General features: G+C 35.2%; 1 protein-coding gene across 3 annotated transcripts; it reads left to right on the forward strand.

Annotated features, from left to right (window-relative positions):
* Nucleotides 1-2,203: 2,203 nt before the first annotated feature.
* LOC148868047 (UDP-xylose transporter 3) lies at nt 2,204-17,308 on the forward strand. Of its 3 annotated transcripts, none has more exons than XM_088969638.1 (9): nt 2,204-2,504; nt 2,755-2,807; nt 2,901-3,053; nt 5,468-5,652; nt 6,823-6,890; nt 12,380-12,512; nt 13,268-13,429; nt 13,515-13,787; nt 16,859-17,308. In XM_088969638.1, the coding sequence occupies exons 3-9, from the start codon at nt 2,933-2,935 to the stop codon at nt 16,973-16,975; spliced, it is 1,059 nt and encodes a 352-aa protein (XP_088825764.1). In that variant the 5' UTR covers nt 2,204-2,504; nt 2,755-2,807; nt 2,901-2,932; the 3' UTR covers nt 16,976-17,308. The 3 variants fall into 3 exon arrangements, with proteins under 3 accessions (XP_088825764.1, XP_088825765.1, XP_088825766.1); XM_088969639.1 differs by having other exon boundaries at nt 2,358-2,504; nt 2,895-3,053; XM_088969640.1 differs by having other exon boundaries at nt 2,361-2,504; nt 2,887-3,053.
* Nucleotides 17,309-17,644: the final 336 nt, after the last annotated feature.

Raw genomic sequence — 17,644 nt, forward strand, 5'->3', positions numbered from 1 at the left:
GTTTGATGAACCAACATTTCTTTCCCCTTTTCCCTGTTTATTTTGAAAATTTGAAGAAGAATAAAGAATAAAATAGTCTTGTTTGTCTTTCTATTAACAAGTGTGAATAGTAAGGGAAGTATTAGTCAATTGTCAAAAACAATAAGGGTAGCGTTAGTCAATTTTCAAACAGTAAGTGTACACTTAGTTAATTAGCTAAACCATAAGGGTAGTTTAAGAAATTGACCCATTAAATTATATAAATATTTTATATATTTATTAATTACTTAGAATAATTAATTAATTGAATTCAAATCGAATCGAATATTCAAATATTTAATCGGATTCAAATTCAAATATTAATTTTCAATATCGGTTGGATATTGAATCGAATTCGGATATCATGTTTTTTAATTGGATTTGAATTTGGATATTGCCTGATTTGATTCGCTTACACCCCTAGATCCATCACTTCCATCCGATTTAGGATGTTCAAAAGTGTCGACCCACCAAATTTCATCCCATAATCCCCCCATTTGACCATTCATAAAAAAAATTATATTTTAGTAAATCTCATTAATCCAAACTTGTTAGTCATAGATCTCCATCATCTTGACCATTCAGACCTCACCACTGTGTTCAGAGACCCAAAAACCCCAACACATCAAAGTTTACATCATAATTCACCTGTTTGACTATTAAATTAGGAAGATGCCACTTCGATGCATAAGATTAAATTGCCACATCACTTATCCCTAATTGAAACCTCAAAAGGGTGATGGCTGATGCCACACCTATTCTTAACCTTTTCAAACACCTAGACCAATGAAATTAAGCCTAATAGATCCAAAAGCCCCAAAACCCAAAGATACCCCCACTTAATATTGAGAAAAAATAAAACCACATTTAAAAGTTCATCAAATTTACATTTTCTACCACTGCCATTCCTAAATATGAGTCTACCATGACAGACACTCCCCAAGCTCCCATTGGACGCACAAAACCCATGAAAACCACCATTAAATCGAATAAAATCATTCACTAAAGAGGAAAGCTCGATTAAACACCATTTTCTTTGAAAAATATTTGCTTATTTATGTAAAAAAATCCCTATTAAATTCCATGCATTGTAGTTGAACAAGATTCAATCCTATCTCCCTTCATTTTCTCTATAAATAAAGGGGTGTAGGTGGGAGTGAGGGCAGGAAGCTTTTATGCGTCTTCACTTTTATGTGTCTTGATTAGAGATGAAGGGGTTTCCAAAGACTTGCCTAAACCTTTTATGTGTCTTCACTTTTCTCAAGGTTGACACTGGAAAAAGAAGCTGGGAAAAATCATTTGTTTTTTCTTTAAACTGAGACTGACCTTTTGACTAGTCATTTCAAGTAAAAGAAAAAAAGAGATAGAACTTACCAAAAACAAAAGAGGAGGGATTGTTGTTCCATGACACCTTGGTATGTGATTGTGTGAACATTCTTTTTGACAATGGAGTTCCCATTTATCAAATCAAAGGAGATCACCAGAAAAGTAAATGATTTTAGTCGTGGAACAATTGTCAAACAATAGTCAAATAGTAGGGGCAAAACATGCATTTCAGCCCTTCCATCAATATTTTAATGGTAATGATAATTCTTTTGAGATATTAGGAATAGTATTAGATAATAGTCAAACAATAAGAGGCATATTTAGTTAATTAGCTAAATTATAAGGATAATTTAAGAAATTTATCCTTTAATCAAAACCCAATTCACACAAAAATTTAATACCTTTTGATTTTTGTATTGGGTTCGGGCTCGGGTTGGATTTGAATTGGCCAACCCGTCTACACTAAAAATTGATTTGTATGCATATATACATATAAATATATATTTTATAGTGGAATATATACATGTATATAATCCAGGCAGGTTAGGATAAAGTGAAATTAGACTCAGATTGGGTTCGTGCTACATTAGGGCCAGGCCTAAGTCCAGCCCATACCGATGATAGCGGGAATCGAATCCCATCTCTACGGGAACAAGCCAGTTAACGTACCTGAGCCACCCTAACTTGCCAAGGCTCTAGGATTTTACCTACTCATCGTTCCGGCTGACTGCAAAAGACCGTCTTTCCTAACCGGCGGCAACTATGCTTAAGGTAGGTTAGATGGCAAATCCAAACAGAGGATTAGAAGAGTAATTTTACAATAACCGTCTATATGCTAACGGCAAATCTCTTCTGACTTATGGAAATTTTGAAAAATGAAAAGCCAGCAGCCAGGGTAAGTTTAAGAAAGTGAGAAAAAGTGAAGGGGGAGTTTCAAAAGATAATTTTATGAATAATGTACGCGCGTACGTTTGTTTGTATAGCTCCAGAAACTATATGCGCGGCGTGAAAGGGGGAGAAAATGCATACCCGGCACCGCAAACTTGTTTTTTTTTTTTTTTTTTTCTGCATAAAGAGAAGCCAAAGAAATGAAACCTGAGTACCATGGTTCCCAAATATTTCAAACTAAAATTTTGAAATTCTCTGATAATGCTACAAAGGTGAATTTCTTTTTCTTTTCCGTTCTTTTTTGTTTTTCGATAAAAAAAAGAAACGAACAGCTTCTCTTTGCTCTCTTCTTTCCTCTCTTTGGACATAATTTTTTCCGCTTTCTGTCTTTGCTGATCTTTTAGAATAAGGAGAAGATCGGGGTTTCTGAAAGACTGAATTTATTATTATTATTTCTTTTCATCTACTTCAAAATCGTAAGAGCTAAATTTGATTTGTCTGAATCTTGGGTTCCTTTTTCAGTTGAACTTGTTTCGGTGTTGATTTGTCTATCCTCTGGGGACTATAGGAATGAGGTGAGAATGCCATCTTCAATTTTACGTGCGCTTTCTTACACTTTAGTCTTGGGAGTACACTGTAGTTTCTGATGGATAGAGTGCTAGATCCAGATCGAGAAGGTAGTGATTAAAGCTGAGATAAGATGAGTGAGAGCGGGCGGTTTCAGCTGGGAACCATCGGAGCATTGAGTCTTTCAGTGGTTTCGTCCGTATCGATTGTGATCTGCAACAAGGCGCTTATTAGTTCACTTGGTTTCACTTTCGGTTAGTGAATTATCTATCAGTTCTCAGATTCATTATTTCGTCTGAAAAGTATTGCCACTTATTTATCTCAATCAGTCAAAGCGGTTATTTGGAAGTTATTATGTATTGTTAAACTGATGGGTGTTCTTTGGTTCTTTGTTTTGCCATTAGATTCTCCCCCGATGAATTATGCATATTTTCCAATTGCAGAAGTGTATAGATCATTTTCAATTTTCAATGCTTCTTCAACTATAACCATTATGCGAGCTTTAAATCTCTTATATCCAACTTGAGTTTCAAAGTTGGTTCAACTTGTATTTTATTCGGATTAGTTTGATGTTAGGCTGTAGACAAGGCAAATTACTGGTTCCTGAGAGGCGAAGGTCAACTTAGGAAGATTCCTTAATTAATTGGAAGTACCAGTAGCGACATGGCTATCTCTCTCTAATTTTATGTATACAAGTTGGTGGTTCTTTCCTATGGCTTGGCAATCTCATATATCATTTGATCAAATGGAAGTTTTGTTTTTGTTCCCATATTTGTTGTATTGATATTGATTTTTTTCTGAATCTAATCAGCACATTGGGTTATTGGTGCAACATAATATTTATAGATTCTGATGGTTGATGAACTACTAAAATAGACAACATTCATACAAAGTACCAGGTTCTACTATCAGAATTATCATACAGAATCCACATTTCTACATTTAGTTTCATTGCATAAACTCTGGGATGTTGACTATGTGAATTCACCATCTTTCTTTCCATTTACTGGGGCTTGGCATTGTATCGTGATGCTTCTGCTACTATGAAGTGCAGAGGTTGGATGGTAATTATCCCTGAAAAGTAAATAAGGATTAAATGGTGCTATCACCTTTTGCTGTTAGTGAGATAATTTTTCAGATATTTGGATGATGAGGGATTACTAGGGGCTTGGTTCAGAAGGTATTCCACCTGTTGGAGAAAAGTTTGAGGACAGGGAATTGCACAAGCTATGGATCTTCCTAGAGGGGGTTTAATAGAAAAATATATGTAATCGTAGACCCTTTCGTGTAGATGAGAAGAGAAAGTCTCACTAGGTTGGACATGGCAGGAAGAAGAGGGGAAATTAAGGATCTGAATTATGAAAAGAAAAATCCTCTCATGTAGACCCTTCCCGTTTTTATTCATTCAAGTTTAATACAAGTTATCTTTTCTCAAAAAAAAAAAAAAAGAAAAAGAAAAAATATTGTTGTTTTAGAAGAGATAGGAAAGATAGAGAAAGAAGATTACAAGTTTACTTGAAGGTAACTTCAAAACAAACTTTTATTCCATTTATTCTCATCCTAAAATTCAATCACAATGGTTCTATTTATAGACTCAAATTAAGGTCCTAGATAACTTTTTATGGGCCACAATTTCAACTAGGAAATTGATTACAAACAATGCTGATAAAAAAAAAAAGATTACAAACAACTCCTAACTGCTTCAAAACTAGGAATGCAACTCTTAGACCTCTTTGTCCTATATGCTAAGATGAGATCCATGAAAAGAATATTTTGTAGTGTGCCTTTTTGTAGGTCCCACCATGTCTGTAGGGCAAAGTTTTCATGAGTTGCATGATTTTGTCATTTACTAGAATTATTTGCTTCAAAACTAAGCAAACCATAGGAAAATATACAAGGGACACTTAAATGGATTCCAACTTCTAAAATGACTATAGTAATCTATTACTAATCCTACTACAACTAAATAAACCAAGAATAACTCCAAAATAGGCCAAAAAAAAAAAAAAAAAAGAAAGACTGAGATTCTGTCAAAAACCGCCACATTGACACCCTATCACTAAGATGGTCATAACTCCTCTAAAACATGTTATTTTAGAAGATCTTGGTCTCATTGGATAGTTAACTCAATAACCCATCTGATGACACCAGACTCACATTGAAAAATAGGCTGAAAGAAGTCTGTTGTATTTTCAAGTTTTCAAAATTTCTAAAAACTGTCTATATTGACTCTATAAGATGACTAACCCTATTCTATGGATGCTAATGAACTAAAAATAAACTTATGAAAAACTCATCCAAATCACCAAAAAAATTCAAAATGCCATTGGTTCGAGAATATGAAGAAACTGGTTTCTTCTTCCACGGTTTCTTTCTTTGCTTCAATGCCTGCATCACCAATTTCTTCGTGGCAGTTGATTCATGGGGACTATTGTCATGTTGATGGACAGGTTTTTTAAATAATGACTTTGTTGTTCTCATAGGTTCTAGGGAGTGAACATTTGCTTCTCATTGCGCTTGTTTTCTGGTCATTCCATCTGGGAAAGATGCTGTGGTTATCAACCAAAAAGGAGTTTTTGAAATATTGAAGTCATTTTTATGGGTTAAAAGTGCCTTACTTGATATGCAAATATCTTTATATGTTTTCTTCTGACCTTGTGCTGTGCAGCCACAACTTTAACAAGCTGGCATCTTCTGGTCACATTCTGCTCACTTCATGTGGCATTATGGATGAAACTGTTTGAGCACAAACCTTTTGATGCAAGAGCTGTAATGGGTTTTGGAATACTCAATGGGATCTCCATTGGACTTTTGAATCTTAGCTTGGGTTTCAACTCTGTTGGTTTCTATCAGGTAGAGTTCTTTTCTCTTACAACTTTTGTCTGGTACAATATGTGAATATTGAATGAGATTATTCATATTGCACAACTTTGTATGTAGAGTTTCAGGCTGAAGTCTGGTCCTTGTTGGATCAATGTGGTTTTGTCTTTTTTCTTTTCTCAGACAAACTAGCTTGGCTCTTGTAAATTCATTCTTGTTATTACTAGTGAACTGACCAATCGGCATCGTTTAAAATGTCCCTAATTTCCCTAATATTTTCATTTCATGGGTAGTGACACGAAATTTCGCTGGAATTGACATATTCCCCAATGAACGCTACTAGCACTATAAGGAGTACAATATATAGTATTATGACATAAGTTGGTGATGATATTGTAGATATGTGGAGTGACAATGTGATTGCTTGCCTAACTTACATGATTACTACTTTGAGCTAGTTCAATATTCATTTCAAGCATGAAGTTAAATATTAGTTTTTCTTTTGTGTAATAAATTATTTGGTTGATATATTACAACCATTTACATTTTCTATGAGTTCAAATTTTGCTTTAGCTCATTCTATCATGAAGCTTTGAATCTTAAAGTTTACAGGGCAACTTCTGAACATACTCCTTTGTCTATAACCTTAGTTTCTTAGCTTTGTTTAGTGGTTTGGAACAAGACAATAATTTAAAAGGGTGTGTCTATGCTTCTTTTATCATTCATAAAATATCATTCTATATTTTGCATATTTTACAATGTTTCCACCATGCCTATAATTTTTACAATATTTCCATATGATATTTCCGACATTTTTGACATGTTTCTTATATTTGGGTGAGCGACATTTCCACCGACACTGAGATTTTAAACCTTGCCAATTGGATTGTTTCATTCATCTTTCTAGACAATTCTCTCTTGAAGCAGAGCTATAAAGTGCACTGATAAAAATAATAAAAATAAAAAGCCATAAGGTGCAATGGGATGTTTTCAGTATTGTAGTTAGTTCTTACCATTTCTTCTTTCTGATTTTCAAAATTTTCTATCACCTAAAGACAAGTAAAAATTGTTATAGATGTATGAATAGATGTTCCTAGATGGTAATAGTGGTTTATTTATTTAGTTTTCACTGAGATCAAGTTCTGTTTATGCCTAAACTATGACATTCATGGTTATATTCTTCATCATTGTTTTCCACTGCAGATGACTAAGCTAGCAATCATCCCTTGTACTGTTCTTTTGGAGACCCTCTTCTTTAGGAAGAGATTCAGGTTGGTCTTCATCTTATTTTTGCTCTAAACAAAATGATAATAATAATTATTATAATTTTCTGAACCTTTGCCTATACTACAGTGAATAAATAATTTCTAGTCATTTTCGTATTGTTTTATTTCTAATGAAATTATTCAAGCACAAGTTACTCACTGTTGAAACTTGAAAGGTAATGCCATGACAAATTTATGACTGCCTTTTCTATTCAAGTGGATTTTGTTGCAGATGTCATGGTTGACTACTTGGAACCATGCATTTAATAGTGAAGGTTCCATGTTAATGGCTGGAATACTTGGGTTTATTGGAATTTTGTCTGAATTCTGTCATCATTTGTAAAGGGTTGAACTGTTAGGCATGCTTGTTGGGGTTGGGATCACATTTTGTCATAATGATTTCCTCTCTTCATCTCCTTCTTTATTTGCATATTTGTTTGTATATGGGCATGTGTGTTTAGGGAATAAAGTCAAGAGAGTCAAGAAAGTAAAAAAAATCAAGAATACAGGTCTATAGTTCAAAAAATAAATTGTAAGGTGCTCCACTGAACTTTTTGTTAGCTGACAGCCATGAACATAGTGTTGTTTTCACTCTAATGGAAAGAGTTTCCTTTGTATATGCATTGTTTTCAATAATGCAGGCATTCCTCTCAGTTTATGACTCCATGTACTCCAAAAAGCTGCAACATATTATGCCTCATAAAATCTTGCCTTTCTGACTTTTTCCTTTTATGCAACCATTAAGAGAGCCTTCAATTGTGGCTGGGAAACAACCCTTCCACCTGAAGGTACTTAAAGCCATTTTCCATACTTCCTTTGTGAAGGAATAATATAGAAAAAAGGTGGTTCTCTGGTTCAGGTTAATCAGTGCATAAGAGTACAAGACAGTTATATCTGTGCAGCACCATTCCTCTCTTTAAGAAGCCTTAGAAGTTATCTCTATATTGGCAGTGATTTCAGAGTGTTGCTAGTTTTTAGGTTGAAGAGTTCATGGTCATCTCATACAGAGTTTGACAGATCACCTTATCCCTGTGCCCTTATGGTCTATATAAAGGACCTTAATTGCTGTAAAAACATCATAAAAAAATGATTTATGGGTCTTCCAACACCCCCATGCTGGTAATGCTGATCCTGTTAAGGTAATGTTGAAGATTGGTGTTACTCCAGTTAACTAGTCAAGAAGAGTGTCTAAAATTAATCAGTTATGGATAAAAAAGGAAACAGTTCTGGATCTTTCTTAGCCTTTCTTATTTTCCTCCATCATGGGTTTCTCTTGCTTGGGAACCTGAACCCAGGGCCTTTTTGTGATAGATGGGGGGGGGAGCCTTGCTTAGTTTTACCCGATATGGAACTTGTAATTATGTCAGAGATGAGAATTTGGCATTTTTTTGGAAGCACCTATTGATTGTTCTTTAATGAGGGGAAGATGATTTCTGGTGTTTATTGGTTGGATGATTGATAGTTCTGGCAGTCCCATGGAGATTAATATATGCTATCAGGAAGGTGAGGGCCTTGGCATCTAGGGTTATCATCTCATGAAGACGGATTCTTTGGCTAATATTCTTGTCAGGTCAAGGGTTGGGTGAATTGAACTGTATTATAGGATTTTTATTTTTGTTTTGTGTATTATACTCATCAAAACTTGCACTAAGAAGCATTGCTAAGAAGAATCTATTTGAACCTAAGGCCTGAATGAAGCCTAAGTATAAATCTAGAGACCATGCCAGATCGCTAAGAAGGACGGAGGACAATGTAAGACAAAGAAAACCCAGCTATTTGATATTTTGACAGTCCAAAAGATATGGTCTGATATTCTGACAGTCCCATCAAATCTTGCACTAAGAATATTAGCTAAAGAAGATGATTCTTGGTGCTTATTGGTTGCATTAGATAATTCTGACCGTCCCATGGAGATTAAGATATGCTATCAGGAGGGCGAGGGCCTTGGCATTTAGGGTTATCATCCCATTCAGTTGGATCCTTTAGCTAATATTCTTGCTAGGGCAAGGGTTGGGTGAATTAAACTGTATTATAGGATTTCTATTTGTGTTCTTTTGTTACTTTGCAGTATAGGTGTTGCCCTTGTTTCTTGAGTTCTGTTGCCAAATCCTCACTTTGTGCTTGGGATCCCAATGGCCTCTTTCTTGTATTTTTCTTTTAATAACATATCTAATTTTCTTGTAGCCGACCCCATATCATCATCCAAGCCTTATTCCAACTATATGGGGTTGGCTACAAGAATCCTGTTTCACTATTCCACCATCCATGTTGTTGAGGTTGCCAGTGATCATCAGGTGATGTGGTAGATTCACAATCCACATCATTGCCTGAGTTAAGGATTCAATTACCTGGGTTAGATTTGTTCTTCTTTAACCTTTCAACAGGGAGGGTGAAGGTGACACCTCTATCCAGAATTGGAACTGCCCAGGGAACAGAGAGAAGGTTCTTGTTCTTCAGCTTTAATCTCGTACAAGAGCAGTTCCCCATTTCTAGTTCACTGGTCAACTGCTTCTAGGCCCCTACATACCCTACCAACCATTTTGAGGATCAACCTTTCTCCACAGATGGAAGAGTAGACACCAAGGTCCCAAATTTCAATCAAATCCATCAAAATTGAAGGTAAGGTCTACTTACTTGATTGCTGGCAACCGTGTAGGTATCATAACCTTCATCTGATAGAGGTTAATGCACCCTAACCTTGTCTATTTGTGGGTATCTTATCTTGTTGTTCTAAAACCAATTGCCTGGGATCAGAGAATGGTGAGCTGAGGGCCCTAGCTTGATCTTACATGCCACATCCCTTTTCGACCTACTGAAAGGGTTATTGCTGTTTCCATGACTAATTTTGATTGTTTGTCTTCCTCCTTCCCTTTGTAGGCTGCTAGTTCTTTGGATCAGTGTGGGTTTGTTTTCCCCAACTTATGGGGTTGAGGCTTCAAGTGTAAGGGACCGTGTGAAGAAACTCAAAGTTCTAGTGCTTAGGGTAAGGTTTTCTACACATAACTATGAATTTCCTTGGGGATACATAATTACATATCCTATTCTATCTTCTTGTTCTTACCCAGGTGTCTATCTTTACAAATCTACCATGATTATTAGATTGGTTTGGATAAGAATGAATTCCCTTTCTCATACTATTTCTTGAGTATAGTTTTTTTGCATATATTGGTTGTTGCTTTGTTCAAGATGTTGCCTAAACTCTATCTCAGTGCTTGAGGCCCTGTTTGTTTGCCGGTAAATAAGAGGGGGAAAGTTGGTCAATGGGTATCTCTTTCCCATTGACCAACTTTACAGCATTCTTTTTTGCATTAACTACTGGGCCCACGGTAAAGAGAGCCTCATTTACCTGGTAAAATTTACCCATCTCCCAGGTGGGTAAGTTACTTTCTCACTTGGGGGAAAATTATAAAACATAATGGGACAAGTTTTCCCATTTTGACAATAGCTTTTATGGTTAAAAAGGTAATTATATTCTTACCTGGGAATCGAAAGAAAATGGGTAAGTGAACTTACTCAGGTAAATGTTACCTAGGTAAAATTACCTGGTAAGTGCACTTAGGAAACATTTACCTGGGTAAGTGCACTTACCCGGGTAAGTTACAAAATTGTAAACGAACAAGGCCTGAGAGGAGATTTTGGTCCAGGAACCTTTGCTTCTCTCAATGGTTAGTGGTGGATCATCACCTTGAGAATAATCCCTTTTAAGATCAAAGCATTTGGATTCAAGTTACAGAGTTCATTTTGAAGTCATTTCTCTTCATCATTGAAAGGTGATTTGATTTGCATATGCAATCAAGTAGGGTCGTCAAATCTTTGGCAGGGACCTTTGTGGTCTGGTCTATTTCCTAAATGACACGAGAGACTGTCTTGGTGGATCTAAAGGAAATGCTTTCAGTGGCTAAACTGTCTTGCTGGATCTGGGGTGAAAGGAATTTCTTGTATGGTACAGCTCCTTGCCCAGTTAGTCTTTTACACAGCAAGGCCAAGGGAACAATAACAATAAAACACAACAAAAAAAAAAAAAAAAGTAAAAGAAGAGGTAAAGGCAAACAAACTTAACCATATTTTGCTTCTCCTTTTGCGGTCTGCAATTGGTACTAAGGGTAGTGATTTGCAGTTCTAGAATGTGCTCCAAACACCTTCCTTAGGAAATGGAAAGTTAAACTCCTTCCCCAACATCTTGAGTATTATCTGACATCGGATCTTCTTCTTCTTCTTCTTCTTCTTTTTGATTTCAAGCCTTTATTTATATGTCTCATCTGCTAAAGGAACACCGACTGTAGTAGAGTTTAGGTGACCTAACTAAGTAGGCTATCTTACCTTGCTCATATGGCCAAAATAGGGTCTTGACAAGAAGTCATTAAGAACCTCTATTCCAGACTAGTAAGTGTGCACGTGCTTTACACGTGACAATTTTTGATGATGATATTAAATAATATGTATCTAAAATTTTCTAAAATTTTTTATATTTCTCTGTCTATAAAAATTATTCTTATTTCACACTTACTTTTGTTTAATATGATAAATATACCATATTAGATATGTGCCCAAATGTTTCCTACATATTTTTTTTTTTGTAATTTTAGATGCTTGTGTGTTTTCATTTTTTTTTAATTATTATTATTATTTAACTATGGCATCAAGGGTTGACGCATTTTTATCCAAAAGGTTGAATTGTTGACCCAACACCAAACAGGTAAACAACTCCATTTTTTGGGTTGGTTTTTAATTTGTACTTTCTTTTTATCATCAATAAAAACAATTATTCTTTGTCACATTTTTATTTATTTAATATGGTTAATTAATATAGGATTCAATGAAAGAATGAGTTAATACCCTAAATATAAAACTTAATGAGAAGAAATTGAATGAGGAGAAATGTAGTAGTTCAAATTGCATTTTGTGCCCTAACAATTAGAGAGGGACCAAATTCAAAAATAGGGGCATTCTAGTCAAGAAAAGGATTCAGTGAATGTTATGGGAATTGATACCTTAAATATAAGACTTAATGAGAGGGATTTGAATGAGGAGAAAAGTGGTTGTTCAGATTACATTCTGTCTACCGCATGCAAAAGTTTAATGCATGAGTTAACGAAATTCCATACTTTCATTCACACTTTTAATAGTAGTATAGATATGAATGAGTTGATGAAGTTACTGACACACATGGAAAGAAGATTGTTGCTTTTGTTCATAAGTAGTAACAGAATGACTAGTTCTTTGGATGGTGAGTCTGAATGAGTTTTTTGTTCTATACTGCCAAGATATCTGACATAGTTTCAGAATGCTTAAAACTTTTACCACATGCACTGAGAGGTTATTGATGGACTAACTCCAAACTACATTTTTCAGGGATTGACTTTTGATTATTTTTTGTCTCACATCCATGTCTTGCATCTTGTATTTTTTTAATCGTTTTTATGATGTATGCCTGCTTTCTTTGATTTCTTTGTCTACTTATGGCTATATCTAATATCTTCTTTATCTTTGTGCAGTAGGAGCATCCAGTTTTCTCTAACCATTCTTCTTGTGGGTGTTGGCATTGCGACTGTGACTGATCTGCAGCTCAATGTTCTGGGATCTGTTTTGTCCTTGCTTGCAGTTGTTACAACTTGCATTGCTCAGATTGTATCCTTGATTGATACTTCTCTCTGGTTCTTATATGAATTTTGTGTTGTAGTTGAACTGTTGTGACATACTTGTTGATTCGGAACTAGTAGATTTCATCTGACCATACTAGATGGTTTTTCATCCCCCATCAAGATGGATGCATGGTCTTCTGACATAAATTTTCTATCTTCTTTTTGATTGGTATAAATTTTGTCTCTTTAGGTAGTTGTCTATTTCTGCTTGCATAAAATTTACAATTGTATTGAGGAATTCTAAGGTCATTCCACTCACCACTTTCCACATTCATGACATACAAGCTGGAATGTGGGACTTGTTTATGGGTCCCACAACTACTGGGAATTTTGAGGGAATTCCTTTCTCTTCCATGTCCGTCATATATACTGTCAAAGGATTGTTTATCTTGGATATCCTTGAAGAAGCAAATAGAAATAAAATGAAATGGTGAAATCATTATTGCAATCTCAACCAGTTACTGAAAGTATGAAAATATGTACTGCACTGCATGCCTTTCCATGAGAAGATGCTACTCTCTTTTCTGGTTAGGCATCCTTAAGTGAAGATGGTATCTTGACTTGTTAGGGCATGGATGGTGATGGAAATCCTGTATGGTGAACTGATGATTAAACTATTGCAGTGAGATATGATTTTTATTTGATATATATGTACTTTCCTTGTTATAAATGTCCATATTTATTTTTATCTTGTATAACTTTATATATACCTTGTTTAAGATCTTAACCAGTTCTTGTCAGATGACAAATACCATCCAGAAGAGGTTTAAAGTGTCTTCAACCCAGCTCTTGTATCAATCTTGTCCCTATCAAGCAATGACCTTGTTCATATCTGGTCCATTTCTAGATGGGCTTTTAACTAATCAAAATGTTTTTGCTTTCAAGTATACACCCCAAGTGCTGGTGAGCACTGAACAATTCTTGATGACATCTTCTGTTAACTTTGCTCAAAATTCTTTAGTTATATTTTATATTATTTTGGTTGCAGGTGTTTATAGTTCTGTCCTGCCTCATATCTGTCTCTGTTAACTTTAGTACATTTCTTGTAATTGGGAAGACGTCTGCTGTCACATATCAGGTCCTGGGGCACCTAAAAACGTGCTTAGTTTTGGCTTTTGGTTATGTTTTACTTTTCAACCCATTTAGCTGGCGGAATATATTTGGAATCCTGATTGCTCTAGTTGGTATGATACTTTATTCATACTTCTGCTCTCATGAGAGTCAGCAAAAAGCTAGTGAAGCATCGACACAACTGTCCCAGGTACCACTTACTCTTGCTTATTCCATTGCAATTGTAGATAACTTTGGAGTGTTTGAATCAAGTTTTGACCCAAGCAGCCAAACATGTATTACATTACTAATGATTGAGTTATGACCAATTGCATGGTTACATGTTAATCAGACTTTATCATCAAGAGCTATTGTTACAGGTTGCAGATGCAGGATAGTGCAATCTCTAACCATATCATAGACCTAGGTTCAACTCTCCATAATGTGAATTTAAATGTGATTCATGTTTATTTGCAGGAAAAATCTATGCTGCTGGAAAGACATATAACAAAGGGCCTTGACCAATCAAAATTCCTGTGGATATGATTAACAAAAAGGGAAATTTAGAGTGTAGTCCATCTCAGGGATTTTTATTAGGTTTCTGGGTTTTATTTACCAACACTTCCACCTATGGTTCACTACCCCCCTTGAATTTTGATTCATTCCCCCACCTGTTACTGTTCCAACTATACAAATTGTACTAAAGTTTATGGGGTGTACTGAACAATAAAAACCCATAAAAAAGCTCCTGATTGGTTCTCACTTTCATGATACTGGTTGATTGGTTACAAGTTTTTCTAGTATCATGTCTTTCCAGTATTGTAGTCGAATCCTTATTTTCATATCCTGCCAATAAGATATGTCCTCACATGGTCCAATTACTAAATTATTAATTTTCTTGTTTTATGTGTTTGTCAGAGTTACAGAGGTTCTTTTCTTTTCTTTCTTTATTTTGGCTTAGATATGCCATCAGAATCTGAGTCTGATCCTGCCCTATTAGCAAAACAGTCTTTGATTTGTTTACAATATTTCCACAGTACTTTCATCAATATCATCATCCAAGCCTTATCCAACTCTATGGGGTTGGCTACATGAATCCTGTTTCACCAATCCATTCTGTTTATGCTATATCCATTGTCAAATTATTGATGCTTAAATCATTTCTTACTACTTCCTATGTTGGTCTATTCCTTGCCCTTCCTATGTTGGTACTTGTAAGTTGATGGCTTTCTATGCACATTACTAAACCATCCTAGTCTAGTTTCTCTCATTTTATCACCTATTGGAGCCATTCCTAAGTTCCTATGAATAACTTCATTTCTGATCCTATTTCTTGTTTTTCCACTCATCCATTTCAGCATGTGCGTTTCTGCCACACTCATTTTCTAGATATGTTGTTTCTTGACTGTCCAATACTCTGCTCCATACGACATAACTGGCCTTACAACTGTTTTATAGAATTTTCCTTTTAATCTAAGTGGTATTCGCCAAACACATAAAACTCCAGATGCACCTCTCCGTTTTGCCCATCTTGCTCTATTTCTATGAGTGGCGTCCTCCTCGATCTTTCCCTTGTTATGAATTATCATAATCTTAATAATTTTTTGGTAATAAATAAAAAAGGCATTTTGTTGAAAAAGAAAAAGAGCTACAAAGGATGTGATAAAATATCTATCAACTACCCAACAGCTTGCTTCCAGAGTCCACACCCTTCAATAAACTAAAAGGACTTCCAAACCCAACCAAAGCACAGCCCTAAAGCAAACCCTCAACCACTCACCAATTTGAAATAGGACTTTCGTCATTCATCGGGTACTTCAGCTCTAACTCCTGAAACAATCTTCTTGTATTATCTATATAATATGTGTCTTGTAAAAATCTTCTTGTATTCTCCTTCATCTACTTTTTCTGAATCATCCTCTTCCCCCACCAACACCAAGGCCCCTTCCCCTGCCTACGGGGTTAACTCCCTTTTTACAACAAACTGGAAAAGGGTTGACAGATCCTCCCTAACAGCTTCTCTATTCAAACAAGTTTGTCTTTCAGCCTTTTCCTCCAGTACACTCTCTTGAATTTACTACTTGGTCCTGCATTTAAATGGCAATTGAAAATTGAAACCTTACCTTTATGTTTATATCATTGTCATCATTATCATCATCCAAGCCTTATCCCAATTATATGGGGTTGGCTAATCTGCATTTTCTTTATTTATTTATGATAAACAAAAGGGATAATGTTAAACACTATATGTATAAAATATGTATGAAAAATGGGATTAATGGCCCCAAATGGGCTTTGCACTATGCCACTCTACACCTAAAACAGCCATTCATTTGAACACAAAATCTCTTAGGTAATGAAGCCTTTCAAGCAAAGGTCCAATACATCAAAAAGCCACAAACAACCATACAAATTTGAAGGTCTTTCCATGTCTTAAAAGTATTACTCTAATCTTTATAAATAGTAAAAGGAACCCATGGTTCAAAGTTTTGATTTTCTTTAGCATTGCCATGTGTAAATGTGGAAATCTGGGGGAAATTTTGTAAACTTCACTCAGAAATTTGGAAACTTGAGGAAGTTAAGAAAAGATAGAATAATATTAGAAAATACTAAATTTATTTATGAAACTTTAAAAAACGTTAATCTAGGTATACAACATATTTTAGACTTAAATAGGCATAGATGGGAAAAATATGATCCTCTTATCATGTAAGGTGAGTGTCCTTAGAACTAAATATAATCCTTATATTCAGACTCCTTTCTGATGATTTTCTTTCTAATAATCTCTATTTTGAATCGTGCAGCCAGAGCATTAGATAAAAATATTAATTATTACTATTGGTTATTATACTGTTCTATAATTATTCTTAAATTAATTAGTTATTATTTTCAAAAAAGCTATTCTTAAATTAATTATTTTACTAAAATTTTGAAAGCATATAATCCTAATTTACCATATACCACCCATACCTTAAGGCTTTAGTGCTTTACCCCCAAAAAAAACCCCATGCTTTAAGGACAATTTTGCTTTTGTGAAGAAGCAATTAGCTAGTAGGCTAATGTTATGTCCTAAACCCAATCCGAGGCATTGTCATCTGTATAAGTAGGCAGCTTTGACGGATATCCTATCCTTTAAACTTCATATTAAGTTGGATCTATCTTCTCTGCTTCAACTCAACTATGCAACTGCTAATAGTAAATTTATGATTCCCATTCTGTGTGGTTAATTTTAGTCTTTGTTCCAGCTTTCAATTAATCACTTTATATCCTGAATGCTTCCAGGCAAAGGAAAGTGAATCTGATCCGTTAATAAGCATGGAAAATGGAACAGGGATTGTTGGTGATAGTAGCATAACAAAAGTTCCAGTATGGAACTCAAACAAAGACTTGCATGCATAAAAGACTTCTATCAGAAGTTAATTCATACAGCGGGAGTAAATTAACATGGAGGTGGTCCAGCGAAGCGATGAAGATGTTGGAAACATGGGTAATCTCCTTTGATTGCATCCAGAGATGATACAGGTGTGGGCTTCTTGAGATCAGAAGGAACTCCCTCTATTATAATAGTTAGCAGAATTGAAAGGAAAGCATTTATATTTAGAAGTTTTGACCATTGTCATTGTATGAATTAGGCTTGCAAACATTCAATTCTCCAGAATGGGATGCTTGTTTTAATGTCCATTGGGTACTATTGTTTCTTAATATGCTGAGAAGGTTTTATTTTTGCTCTAAGCAGTTCTCTCTTGAAGGGGTGGTTATTTTACGTTTTGTTTGGTACTTCGAAAACGTTAAGTACGAGTCCTCAGAGCAATTAAATTCGGTTTCTGATTGAATGTACACTCCCTCCCTCCCTCCCTCCCTCCCTCTCTCTCTCTCTCTCTCTCTCTCTCTCTCTTCAATTGTGACAACTGCATTACATTTGCAAATTAAGAGTTGCGGAGGGATGTAAATACTTTGTATTCATCTACGTATTAGAATCGATTGCGAAAAAAAAATGTATTACGGCCATCCTCAAAACATGGAGAATTCTTGAAATGGCAAGTCTCATGTGATATATTATTCAAAGAA

This window comes from Nelumbo lutea, chromosome 2 (assembly GCF_056320005.1).
Source record: "Nelumbo lutea isolate HS-2025 chromosome 2, American lotus-T2T, whole genome shotgun sequence".
NCBI classification, from domain to species: domain Eukaryota; kingdom Viridiplantae; phylum Streptophyta; class Magnoliopsida; order Proteales; family Nelumbonaceae; genus Nelumbo; species Nelumbo lutea.

What these genes read in the sequence shown, in the direction of transcription:
- LOC148868047 (XM_088969638.1), top strand. Translation starts at nt 2,933, where the DNA reads ATGAGTGAGAGCGGGCGGTTTCAGCTGGGAACCATCGGAGCATTGAGT. An exon ending in TTCACTTGGTTTCACTTTCG is followed by an intron (nt 3,054 to 5,467) that starts GTTAGTGAATTA and finishes TGTGCTGTGCAG; the next exon opens with CCACAACTTTAACAAGCTGG. An exon ending in AGTATACACCCCAAGTGCTG is followed by an intron (nt 13,430 to 13,514) that starts GTGAGCACTGAA and finishes TTTTGGTTGCAG; the next exon opens with GTGTTTATAGTTCTGTCCTG.